The sequence below is a fragment of the Prionailurus bengalensis genome, chromosome D2, assembly GCF_016509475.1.
Source record: "Prionailurus bengalensis isolate Pbe53 chromosome D2, Fcat_Pben_1.1_paternal_pri, whole genome shotgun sequence".
Taxonomy (NCBI): Eukaryota; Metazoa; Chordata; class Mammalia; order Carnivora; family Felidae; genus Prionailurus; species Prionailurus bengalensis.
The window spans coordinates 60084211-60097086 of NC_057351.1; the positions used below are offsets into that span (position 1 = coordinate 60084211).

General features: G+C 51.0%; 1 protein-coding gene across 1 annotated transcript; it reads left to right on the top strand.

Moving 5' to 3' along the window:
• The first annotated feature begins 1246 nt into the window (after positions 1-1246).
• Positions 1247-4610, top strand: HPS6 (HPS6 biogenesis of lysosomal organelles complex 2 subunit 3). Its single transcript, XM_043597330.1, has one exon. It carries the CDS (start codon positions 2081-2083, stop codon positions 4487-4489), a length of 2409 nt encoding a protein of 802 aa, XP_043453265.1. The 5' UTR covers positions 1247-2080; the 3' UTR covers positions 4490-4610.
• Positions 4611-12876: the final 8266 nt, after the last annotated feature.

The following is a 12876-nucleotide window of genomic DNA, read 5'->3' on the forward strand; positions in this document are numbered from 1 at the left end:
AGACATTCAACCAGAGATATTTAGTAGACATGTGGGTACCCTTTACTGGAGCTCAGCAGACATATCTACTGTAGATAAATATTTTTGAGCCATTAACTTAGTAGTAATTGTTCAAACCATGAGAAAGGAATGGGCTAAGAAGAGGACAACAAAAAGAAAGAATGAGAGAGAAAAAAGAGAGAGAGATCAGGCCCATAATAGAGTTTAAATACCAACATTTATTGATGAACCAAGCACTATCTAAAAAAGAGGAAAATAGGGGCGCCTGGGTGGCTCAGTCGGTTAAGTGGCCGACTTCGGCTCAGGTCATGATCTCGCGGTCCGTGAGCTCGAGCCCCACGTCGGGCTCTGTGCTGACAGCTCGGAGCCTGGAGCCTGTTTCGGATTCTGTGTCTCCCTCTCTCTGACCCTCGCCTGTTCATGCTCTGTCTCTCTCTGTCTCAAAAATAAATAAACATTTAAAAAAATTAAAAAAAAAAGAGGAAAATAACAGGAGAAAGATTGCCATGGAAATCACAGGAGGGACTATCAAGGAGGTTGTCAAGCTTCTTAGAAAAGGAAATAAAAATATCCTTGAAGACATCAGGAAAATCTACTTCAGATAAGTAGTGGTTTGAGGAATGAATAGAAGGAGAGAGAGTGGAGGCAGCAAATGCTAGAGGATCTTTGCAAGAAACTTGATTGAAGGGAAAAGGAGAGGAAGCCACTGTGGTAGTGGTAGTGGAGAGACGAGGATGAAAGAGTGAGTTCTAAGACAGGGCAGACTGGAGAGTGTTTCTATGCTGAGAGCAAGAGGACAGAATGAGGCTGATGCAAATTCTCACTGAAGTTGTTGGGGGAAGGAGGGAGAACCAGACTCATGAGGAGGGACTGGACTTGGAGGGAGGGGGAATACCACATCATCTGAGAAGGCAGTCAGGGGTGGAAAGGACCCCTGCATATCAATGTGTAGGTGTTGCTAGAGAAATTACATACACTCGGTGCCTCTAAAGTATGTTTTGGGGCGTCTGGGTGGCTCGGTCAATTAAGCGACCAACTTCAGTTCAGGTCATGATCTCATGACCTGGTTTGTGAGGTGGAGCCCCGCCTACGACTCTGTGCTGACAGCTCAGAGCCTGGAGCCTGCTTGGGATTCTGTGTCTCCCTCTCTCTCTGCCCCTCCCCCGCTCATGCTCGGTCTCTCTCTCAAAATTAAACATTAAAAAAAATTTTTTTAAGTATATTTTAATTTTGATTTTTAGCAAATTCTTCGTTTGGGTGATAAATTGTTGATATAGTAAAGAGGTATGGTGCAAGGACTCAGGATTCAGATTGCTTGTGGTTGAAATCCCACCTTTACCTCTACCCAGTGAAAAGCTGTGAGAGCTTGGTCAGTTTCCTTAATCTCTCTGTGCTTCATTTTCCGTATCTGTGCTAGGGGCTGGTTGCTGGGTGGGGGTTGGTGGGGGAGTTACACAGCAAGTGCCATAGAAGTATTAAACTGTTATTATTTTCCACTAGATTGTCAATTCCGTGAGGTTGGAGTTTTGTTTGGTTCAAGGCTATCTAGTCAGCTGGGCACTTAGTAGGTGCTCAATAAAAATTTCATGACTAACTGAATTAAGGAGTTGGGGTGAGAGAGAGGCTTGGGGGGGAAGAAAAGCCTTGGGAGTATGATATGTTCACTTCAGGGCTCAGACTGGGAGATTCCTGAGTAAGGCTCTTGGCTTCTTGGGGCCTGGGGCATTGGGCCTACATGCCGACTCAACGAGCTTGCGTAGGGCTGACAAGGACGGACACACTGAGACCCTTGGGTGCTCGGGAGCCTCATTCCCCCCCCCCACCCCGCCCCTCCCGCGAGACTCCCGTGGCTCCTCCCCTGGCGGGCGGGGTCGCGCCGCCGGGGCGTGAACGGGGCGGAGCCATGAGTTAGCCTGGTGGGGCGGTGTGGAGCCGCCTCTCAGGCCTGGCGTCGGCCCACCTCATCGACGGGGGACGGAAGTCTCAGCCCGGCTCTGTCTCCCCCGGGAACCCGGACCGAACGCCGAGCCTCGCCCCACGGGGCGGCCAGGCCCGGGCGTGCTCCGGCACCGGCGGCACCATGAAGCGTATGGGGACTCTGCGCCAGCTTTCGGATCTCAGCCACTTTAGCGGCGCGGCCCGGCTCCGGGAGTTGCTGGCCGCTGACCCAGCCGTAAAAGTCCGCTGCAGCCCAGACGGCCGCCACCTGCTGCTCCTCCGATCCCCGGGGGCGCCGTGCCCACAGCTGCTGGTGGCGGTGCGTGGCTCCGACGCGGAGCTGGAGCGTGCCTGGCCCGCTGGCCACCCCTCACCGCTAGACGCCTTCTTCCTGCCGTGGCCGGCGCGACCGGCGCTGGTCCTGGTGTGGGAGAGTGGCCTAGCCGAGGTGTGGGGCGCCGGGGTGGGGCCTGGCTGGCGGCTGCTGAGGAGTACCGAGCTGTGTCCAGCCGGTGGAGCCTGTGTGGTGGCCGTGGCGGTGCTCCGAGGCCGCCTGGTGTGGTGCGAGGAGCGTCAGGCTGGCGCGGAGGGCCAGCTGGGACCGCCTGCTGCTTTCAGCCATTGCGTGTGCTTCCGAACCCTGGAGCCCAACGGAGAGGGCGGCACCAACCTGGGCCGCACACATGTCTTGCTGCACCACTGCCCCTCTTTTGGGCTGCTGGCCTCCCGCAAGGACCTCTTCCTGGTGCCCACTGCCACCACCTGGCCTGGTGTGGGTCATATTCTGCTCACTTGGAGCCCAGGCAAGGGCAAGGTGATGGTGGTTGCCCCATGTCTTGGCCTCTCCCACTGTAAGAGCCTGAATCCCGTCCGAGGGGACACATGGGACTTCCGGACACTGCTCCGAGGCCTTCCTGGGCTGCTGTCCCCCATGAAGCCATTGACTGTACATACCTGGGCCCCAACTCCCCAGGGCCTGCTATTGCTTGACTTCAGGGGCACTGTGAGCCTGGTGCAGACCCATGGTGGTACCCGGACTGTAGGCACGCTGCAGGAGGCACCTGTAGGCCTGGCAGGGTCTGCAGCACTGGGAACATTTCATGGTACTCTGGCCTGTGTGCTGGGCTCCACGTTGGAACTGCTGGACATGGGCAGCGGGCAGCTGCTGGAGAGAAAGGTCCTAAGTACAGACCGAGTACATTTACTGGCACCCCCAGCCCCTGGCATGGAGGATGAGGAAGAGTTGGAGACCCGAGGGGGTCTTCGTTTGCTTTCAGCCTCGGGTTTGTTTCGAGTAGGCTGGGAAGCCCCACAGGGCCTTGAAGTGCCTTCAGCTGAAGACCTGGTGTTTGAGGAGGCCTGCGAGTACTACCAGCGGCGGAGCCTACGGGGTGCCCAGCTTACCCCAGAGGAACTGAAACACAACAGCACATTCCGGGCGCCTCAGGCCCTGGCCTCCATTCTCCAGGGACATGTGTCCCCATCTACACTAGTGACCACACTGAGGGCTGAGCTTCGAGATTACCGGGCCTTAGATCAGCTCAAAGCCCACCTGGTGGCTGGGGATGATGAGGAGGCTGGCTGGACTGAGCTGACAGAGCACGAAGTGGCACGTTTGCTGAGGACCGAGTTGATGGGAGACCAGCTGGTCCAGCTCAACACTGTTTTCCAAGCCCTTCCTACAGCAGCCTGGGGTGCAGTCCTCAGGGCCCTGCAGCTCCAGCCAGATGGGAATGGCAGGCTGAGGTCCCATGCTCCCCCTGATGTGTGGAAGAAGGTACTGGGGGGTACTTCAGCTGGAAAGGAACCCCCCAATGGGATACTGCCCCTCTTTGAACTCCTGTGCCAGTGCCTCTGCCGGCTGGAGCCTCGATGGCTGCCACCCTTTGTGGAGTTGGCACAGCAGCAGGGTGGGCCGGGCTGGGGAGCAGGGGGCCCAGGGTTGCCCCTGTATCGCCGAGCCCTGGCAGTACTGGGTGAGGAGGAGACCAGGTCTGAGGCCCTGGAGCTGGAGCTGCTCTTGGGCAGTGGGCGGCCCAAAGCTGTGCTCCAAGCTGTGGGCCAGCTGGTGCAAAAGGAGCAGTGGCAGCGGGCCCTGGAGGCAGGCCTGGCCCTTGGCCCCTCCAGCCCCCTGCTTCGAAGCGAGATCTTCAAACTGCTGTTGGCCGAATTTGCCCGGCACCGCCGACTTGATGCTTATCTCCCCCACCTTCGCCGCCTATGCCCACCAGATCTAACTCCAGCAGAGCTCCTGCTTCTAATACGGACACACCTCCCAGATGAGTTGGAGCCCCCCACCCCATTCCCTAAGCCTGGGACAGAGCCCCCTCTCACTGTGGGGTTGCTCAGAGCCCTGCTGGAGCAGACTGGGGCTCAAGGACGACCCTTGGGCCCGGTTCTAAGCCTGTATGAGGACATCCTATGCGACCCGGGCACTCCACCCCCCACCCCACCTCGGGAACCCATGACTACCCTCCAGACATCAGACCACCCAGTCTTGGAGGCCTGGGCACCATCTGGACAGGGCCTCTGTGTGACTGACAAAGGCTAAAAATTATTTCTAGGACACAGCAGTCGGGAAGGTGCCTAGGAGTTGGCGGGGACCAGGGTGGGAGTTCTGCGTGCAATAATACTCTTCTCTTCTGGAACAATTAAAAAATATATACATAATATATACATATGTATTAAATATTGTCTAAGCGTCTAAGACCCTTGGAATTTCCTAAGTGATAGGAGTCTTTTGTTATTCATAAGGAGCTTTTTAGATCACACCTGCACATATGCTAATGAGGTAATTTAGGGTGGGGATACCCAGCCTAAGGATGGGACTGGTCACCTGAAAGACCCAAGTGATGAGAGGGTTGGCACTTTCAGCCCCATCCCCAACATCCTGGGAGGGGAGTGGGGCTAGAGATTGAAATCCATAAAAATCCTGAATGAGGAAATTTGGTAAAGCACATTAAGGTGCTGGGAGGGTGACTTACTCAGAGAGGGCTTGGGAGCTGCACACACACATACTCCCACCCTGTACTTTGCCCTATGCATCTCTTCCATCTGGGTATTCCTAAGTTATATCCTTTGCGTTTTGGGGAGTTTTATTCTTTTTTTTTTTATGTTTATTTATTTTTGAGAGGCAGAGACAGAGAATGAGTGGGGGAGGGGCAGAGACAAAGGGAGACACAGAATCCAAAGCAGGCTCCAGGCTCTGAGCTGTTAGCACAGAGCCGGACATGGGGCTTGAACCCGCGAAACGGGAGATCGTGACCTGAGCCAAAGTCAGATGCTTAACCAACTCAGCCATCCAGGCACCCCTGAGTTGTATCCTTTGTAATAAACTAGTAAACGTAATTAAAGTATTGCCCTGAATTCTGTGAGCCATTCTAGCAAATTGTCAAACCAATTTATAGCATGGAAAGTACCAGTGACTTGCAACTGGCATTTGAAGTGGGGGCAGTCTTACGGGACTAAGCCCTTAATCTGTGGGTTCTGTGCTAACTCCAGGTAGTTAGTGTCAGAATTGAATTGACATGTAGGACACCCAATTGGAGTCCACAGAGAATTTGTTGTTGGTGTTGGAAAACACTCTAGAAATATACACACAGTTTGTATGTTTTTGAATAGCTGAGGGCTGTGGGTAATGGAGGGAGTGGTTGAATTTGAATTTGTTGGCTAAACTGGTCACTTCCATTAATGGAAGTAATTAACATTTATGAGTACTTAATATATGCCAGGCACTCTATTGGTCTTTAAGAAGTCCCTCATTTGGGGCATCTGGGTGGCTCAGTCAGTTGAGTATCTGACTCTTGATTTTAGTCCAGGTCATAGTCTCACAATTCCTGATATCGAGCCCCAGGTCAGGCTCTGCACGGACAGCATGAAGCCTGCTTGGGATTCTCTCTCTCCCTCTCTCTGCCCCTCCCCTGCTCACTTTCTTTCTCCCTCTTTCACTCTCTCTCTCAACATAAATAAACATTTTAAAAGTCCCTCATTTAATGCTTCTAATAACCTCATCAGAAAAGTACTAATAGTAACCCCATTTTACAAGTGAAGAAATAAAGGTTTAGAAAGATTACTTGACCAAGGTCAGTCAACTAGAAAGTAGCAACTCTAAGACTTGAATCACCTCACCATACAATCCAGTAGCTGCTACCTGCTTGGGCTTGAATGCACTTCTCATTTTTGGCTCAATGCTAGCTCTCTCACCTGTTGTGAGGACGGGGATCTGCAGAACTGTGCCCTTTCTTTCCCCAAGATTTCTGAAACCAAATAGGAACTGTGATGGGCTCTGGGCCCATGCCTGTCTCCCCCAGGATTCCTGGAGCAGCCCCTGGTTGGGAGGAAGATTTGCCACAGACAACAGAGTTACCTGCAGAGCCCTTTGGCCTAGTAACAAGAGGCATTGAAGTGGGGTTGCTTGGAGGACCCCACATTGCTGCTGACTCCCTAAACAGAGAAACAAGAGCACCTCCAGCACAGATATCTGTTATCTGGATTTAGTCAGTAAGACCACTTCCCTAGAGGTCTTTGCCCCAACCCCACTTGAACCCAAGTGACCCTTCAGCCTGGTTCTGGGCTTAGGGTAGGCCCCTGGGTGCTGGGTGCTTACTCACCATCATTCCTGGGCCCCCAGCCATCCCTTGTCCAAGGCTTGGGACCAAGGTAAGGACTGCCATCAGCTTTGTCCTCAGCTGAGACCTACAGCTTAGATTCTGCTCTTAGGCTCATATGGGATTAAGGACGGTTCCCCAGTCTCTCTGGGAAGGGGTCAGCCCCTCAGGCTTATCCAGGGCTACTGATACTCTTCAGCTTCATGGAGATCCTGAGGTGACGCATCTGCATGGCCAAGTCCTGAGATGGCTCCTCAGCCTCATTAAAGCCTAGGAATAATACCTTTGCCTCATCCAAGGACTTGGATGGCCTTTGTCCTAACCCTCGAGCAAGGTTGTCTACCAACATCAGGACTCAAGCTACTGGCCCTTAAGCCACTGCTCCTCCCAGAGGCCCAGAACTGGGGACTGGTCATCCTTGGCCTCTACTTCAGCCCCTTTCTGCTTGGGAGGGGCTCCTCCTCCTCTTCTACGTTTTGAAGCTGGACCCATTCTGGATCCCCAGAGAGAAGCTGGAAATGGACAAAAGCGGGAATCTGTTTTGTATTCACAATCCTGCTGACTCATGGTTGTTTCTTCTCAGCTTAAGATTTGGCTTCGGTATCCATGCTCAGAGGAGAAGGAATTATACTCAGTAGGCCCCTGGGGGTATGGACAGAAAAAGGGGACCAACTTTTTCATTGGAGTTGTATGACTCAAGGAAGTTCCTCAGGGCCACCCACAAGAAGAGCCTTCAGGTAGGGAACTACCCAGCCTGGAAACTCCTAGGGGAAAAGTAGGCTTAGATGTAAATTTTCACCTGCTCTTACAGACTGGGCACTTATTTGCTGTTGTCTTTGTTTATGCCCTACCTCCAGTGTAGGAGGGGCAAGTGGTCCCAAACCATGTGTCAGGACTTTGGAGAATAGCTTAGGGATGTAGATATCATCGTGTGGGTTCTGGTGGAGTGTGTGAGAAGGTCATCAGAGAGACGACCCAGTGTGGTCTTCCTGAGTAAGAGGACTCTGAATAGGTACATGGAGATCCCAAGTCTGAGGTCTTTGGTGGGTAGGGAGTGTTCTAGGGCCAGAGATAGAGAAGATCCCTGAACAGGATGTTGGGACCTGGGGAAATGGGAGATCTAAGAGTGAAGTCTTTGATCTTGGGCATCTAGGTAAAGAGGGTAGTTCTAGGGCTAAAGGTTTTGAGCAGTGGACAAGGTCCCAGGTCCATAGCCCCTAGACAGGAGGAGGCAGGAGGTCCTGAGGTCCCTGGGTAGGTGAGGGAGAGGACCCTAAACCAAGGGTAGGAGCATTTCCACAGGGATGCCTCACCTTTGGAGATCTCTGACATTCACTTGGTAGTAGCCCCTAGAAAAATTGAAGGTGAAGGTAAAGGTAGGCAAGACCAGAATGCAGTCTGGGCAAAGGAAAGAAAGCAAAGCCTCAGGCTCCTCTATCTGTTTATGTATGGGGACCAATCCCTTGTTCATCTCCCTACTGCCTACCCATATTCCCAGCCCCAGCCCCATACCTCCCCTCCCTCACCAGGGGATCCACTGTTTGAACACAGACTACAGGTTCTATGCCACCAATGACGGACCACAGGACTAGAGCGACCGTCATCTTCTCCAGCCCACAAAAGCCAGAGACCAGAGCCCCACCCCTCCTTCTCCATGTGACCTGTAAGAAATTGGACCTCGTGTCTAGGGTGACCCAGTGTCCAAACCACTCCAGCTTTCCTCCCATATACTAGTCTAGCCCTAGGCCTGGTCCTGGCCACCTGTCACTGAGACTGGGTTCCAGGGGCACTTGGGTGGCTCACTTGGTTAGGCGTCCAACTCTTGGTTTCAGCTTAGGTCACAGTCTTACTATTGGTGAGTTCGAGCCCTGAGCTGTTGGGCTCTGCACTGACAGCGTGGAGCTTGCTTGGGATTCTACCTTTCCCTCTCTCTCCGCCTCTCTCTCTCTCTCTCAAAATAAATAAATAAACTTAAAATTAAAAAAAAAAAAAAAAACAGTGGGTTTCAAGGTGGTGTCCCTGTCTCCTCAAATCTAACCTTGCTTGTCCAGAGTACTATAACAAGCAAATCTAATCAAGCTCAATATTCGATGTAAAGGTCAAATACATCTCTTTCTTCACAACTGGCCCTGCCTCTCCTTCCAGCCTTCTCTCCAGTCATTTCCTCCTCCCACTCTCTGAAGAATATATTATGCTTTGAACTATTTGTAGTTCCTTGAACTCACCAAATTCCCCTTCACTCTGTCTCGTGCTTACCAAGTTTTTCACTCTCTTCTCTGCCTCGCCTAAACCCTTTAACATATGCTTCAAATGTCACCCCATCTCCTAAGACTTCTCTACTTACCCCTGATAGATTTAGTTGCACCTTCTCCTGTTCCCCCACAGTTCTTGGTACATACTTCTAAAACAGCATTTATTAAACTATCTTGTGATTTCCTAGTTATTTGTTTGTCTCCCTGATTAGTATATAAGTTCCTAGAAGGCCAAGACCATGGTTATTTGTATTTTTGTATCCTCAGCATGCATCACAGTACCAGGGGCATAGTAACTTTGATTACAGATGCAGGAACTGACTGGTCCCTATGGCCTAGGGTGAGAAGGGATTAGTTTATAGGCTTTAGGGATTCTCTGACTTTCTTCCCTTCTTCCCATAGGCCAGACTCACTGTTTGGTTGACCCAGACCTAAAATTGATGGAAATAGGTCAGCTGGATCTGAAGGAAGAATAAGACTACCTGGGGCAATAGGGCCGTGTGGGGTGGGGGTGGGGGGAGTCACTGAACCAGGCCTATCTTGGGAGTTGGGGTGAAGGTGGAAGGAATGGACGTCACTGTATTACCCAGGGCCCCCTGATCCCTAAACCAAGAAAGGAAGGTAGTGGGAAAGCCTGGGTCAGTGAGGTTTTCAGGGAGGGATGGGTGGCAGGGACTAGTGGGGGGTGTAGGGTGAGGTAAAAAAAAAAAAAAAAAAAAAAAAAACAACAACTGAGGATTAATTCCCACATTGAACATGGCCATCAGGGAACTTGTCCTTAGGAAATGTGCCAATGTACCAGAATTTGGTTCACAATTCTCTGCGTGGTCAGGGAAAGAGAGGGAGTCAGAGAATGAGAAGGGGGCAGCTCCGGACCCCCAGGTCCATAGGGAGCCCCCCCACACTCCACCCCCCGCCCCTCAAGCTGGAATGCCTGGCAGCTTTACTGCTCTGGAAAAAAGGGAAGAAAAGTCCTGAGTGGCCCCCTTATGCCTCTAGTCAAGTGTCTTCTTAGGCACAGGCTCCCCCTGGTGGTTAACTCTTATCATCGCCATCTCCTCCTCATTACCTTCAAACATGCACACGCTTGCCCATTTATTGACTAAGGACTAAGGAAGCCTCTGGAGGTGGTAAATTAAGAAGGAGAAGGACGAGAAGATCAGGGTAGAATTCAGGGAGCAAAATCATGGAAGGAGAAAGGACTACCTTGGACTTGTAATAGGATAGTATCATTCAGAAGAGGTCCTGAGTTGCCAGAATGCTTCCTCCTCTAGGATTGGAACACTGCCAGCCTGACCTGGATAATTTAGTCCAAATGGGGAGGAAGTTGAAGACACAGCAGAGTTTCCTGGGAAAGCACAGTAAGGTTATATTTTATATGAATTTGAAATATAGGAATAAGATGTCAGGCCTTATTCAAAATCAATAGTTTTACTTTATGCACAAAATGTGAAATGGAGGTGAATCTCCCCAAATAAAAACTTTTTCAAGAATCACAATTTCATAGCTAATAGATGGTGTGAATTGCATAGTGTGCTTACTTACATTGTTACCCCCATGGGTCCCCATTTCTGGCAGTAACCAAAATTCAGGTGGGGAAGGTAGCTGAATCAGGCCGTGAGATCATGGCTGAGTGGCCAGAGTCACTCACCAGTTGTAGGTAGAAGTCTTGGAACAGCTTTTCCTCTAATTGCCAGAGGGAAGGCCTGGGTCTGGCTCTGAAGTCTCTGCTTTGGAGCAAGAACAAAGATAAGGAGAGACAGTCAGAGAGATGAGCAAGAGGGTGGGACTGGAGGATGGGATTGGACCAGGAGACAGACAGATGTGAATGGGGAGAGAGGCCTGGGAGAGGCAGGGAAATGCACTTACTCTGGGGAGCAGAGGAAGCTCTCAGTGTGAATGGTGTGAGGATTGAGGAAGGGGCAGTTAGGGGCGTCTCTTGGAGCCTCTTGCCAGAATTATAACCAAAGTGTAGAGCCAGCAAGACAGCTGGTCTAGGTCTGATCTCTGAGTTTTCCATTATCTGGTAAATAAAGGAAAAAGGGAGGAGCTGGGATGAGCCAGGGAAGGGGAATGAGAGGGTGACCTTCTCCAATGAGGATGGCCCACCTCATCCTGCTCCCCCCCCCCCCCAGCTGAAGGTTCTGGAGGAGCAGACTGCCCAGGTCTTTCATAAGTCTCAGGTCTTCAGGCTTCAGCAACCTGATTCCAAAGTGACATGAAGTGATCCCAAAGTCTCTATTATCTTTGGTTTGTAGTGAGGAAAAATGGGGAGAAGTGGACATTGCCTCCAGAAACAGCCCTATGCTGGCTCCAGGAGCAGCCTGGAGCCTTCAAATGAAAGGACAGGGTTTCCCCAGCAGAGGTGGACAGAGCCTTGATGCTGGGATTGGAAGGCTACAGTGGGGGAAAGGAATGAAAGGCTGAGAGGAGTTAGAGGGGCAGACAGGATCCAGAGCCAGGTCAGTGTGCTGGCCTTGGCCCAGGACACTGACCTGGATATAACTGAAATCATTGTCCAAAGGGGACCATTGTCCAAATCAAGTGACCACTCATCACTACCTAGATTGGCTCACTGTTCTCATGACCCCTTTAGGGATAGTGGAGGGTTAGTGTGAGATACAAAATTTATGAGGAGCTTAGCAGAGGGAGAAAGGATACATCAGTGACCCACTTTCCCCATCTATTATACTGATCAGGCCCTAGAGAGTTCCCCAGCAAGTAGGTCTCCCATGTAAATGTTGGGAAAGGGAAGGACATAAGGTGGCCTTTACAGGGTATAAGGGAAGGGCTGCTTCAGAAGAGGAGATGGAATGGCTCCAAAGTAGAAAGTTTGGAAGTGTATGGCCAACAGGGATCAAACTAGAGGACACTCAGACAGCGTGGCAAACATGGGTTGGATTTCCTACAATTTTGTGGTTTCTCCAATAAAAGTTTTTCCTTGCAGAATGCAGCACCTTCTCAGGTGACCCTAGATATTTCTGAGACCTTGAGGGGTTGTATGTTTTGTTTTAATGACAAGTTTAACTGAAGGTAGGAGTAGGCTCTTGATTCCATATTTGTTGTTCCTGTTAGTCTTGTCCATCACCCGCTTAATTATCAGCAGACCCTTAACTCAAACAGGGTTCCTGTGCTCGGCATGAGCAAAAGCCAGGAAGAGAATCTGTGGTCAATCCATTTCTTCTCCTGTGAACAGTATTTTGGAAGCAGAGCTCAAGGGGTCATGTGGGTGGGGACAGCCAAGGAGCCATCAAGATAGCAAAAGGAGAGCAACTCTCAGTCCTAAGTCTGCTCTGTCCTTCCCAGCTCTGTCCCCCAGCTTCTATTCTCCATCACCACCCTGTCAAGCCCTGGCCACCCCTTTCTGTTCCTCACATATCTCACTCACATCACTCCTCAGTCTCTCAAAGTCATGGATTTTAAGCTTGTGTATACTGATGGTCAAACCCACTGATTCCACCAGCGCCCTGAAATTCTTCAAAATTGAATGCAGTAACTCCTCTGTATAATAAACTCTGTTGATGTCCCAATATCCTCCAGCTGGGTATTCACAAATGGGGTGGTGGTACAACAGTAGGATCTGGAGCCGGGCGGGGGGGGGGGGGTAGCCCATTCCACATCTGCCACAATGTCTGTGCCTCCTTGTCCACTATTTCTGGGATGCTACAGAGAAACTGTGGGTCCCCTAACGGTATTCCAAGTTTCTCTGATTCCAAATCCACGTGACTAATTCTAGGAAAGGGGGAATTAGGAGTTGACCCTACTAGGACCTCCTTAGAATGAGATCCCTTGTGCTTAGTGGCTCTTTTAAAAATCTTTCCCTAAGGGGGCTCTTCCTGCATGAGACTGAGGAAACAGAGGTGAGAATAACAATTGGGAGATGCTCAGTTTCAGCCATCTCAGAGGTAAGGAGAAAACTGAGTGGTTGCCCTGGTCGATATCTTCAAGCTGACCTAAGAGGAGAGGAGACAGAGCCAGGCTGCTGGCTGCCCTTTCATTCTGTGGACCAGGGCTAGAGAAGTTCTCCAGGTTTCTGAAAGTTTCAAACCTTCCCCAGACTGGTAACTTGGTAGCATTGG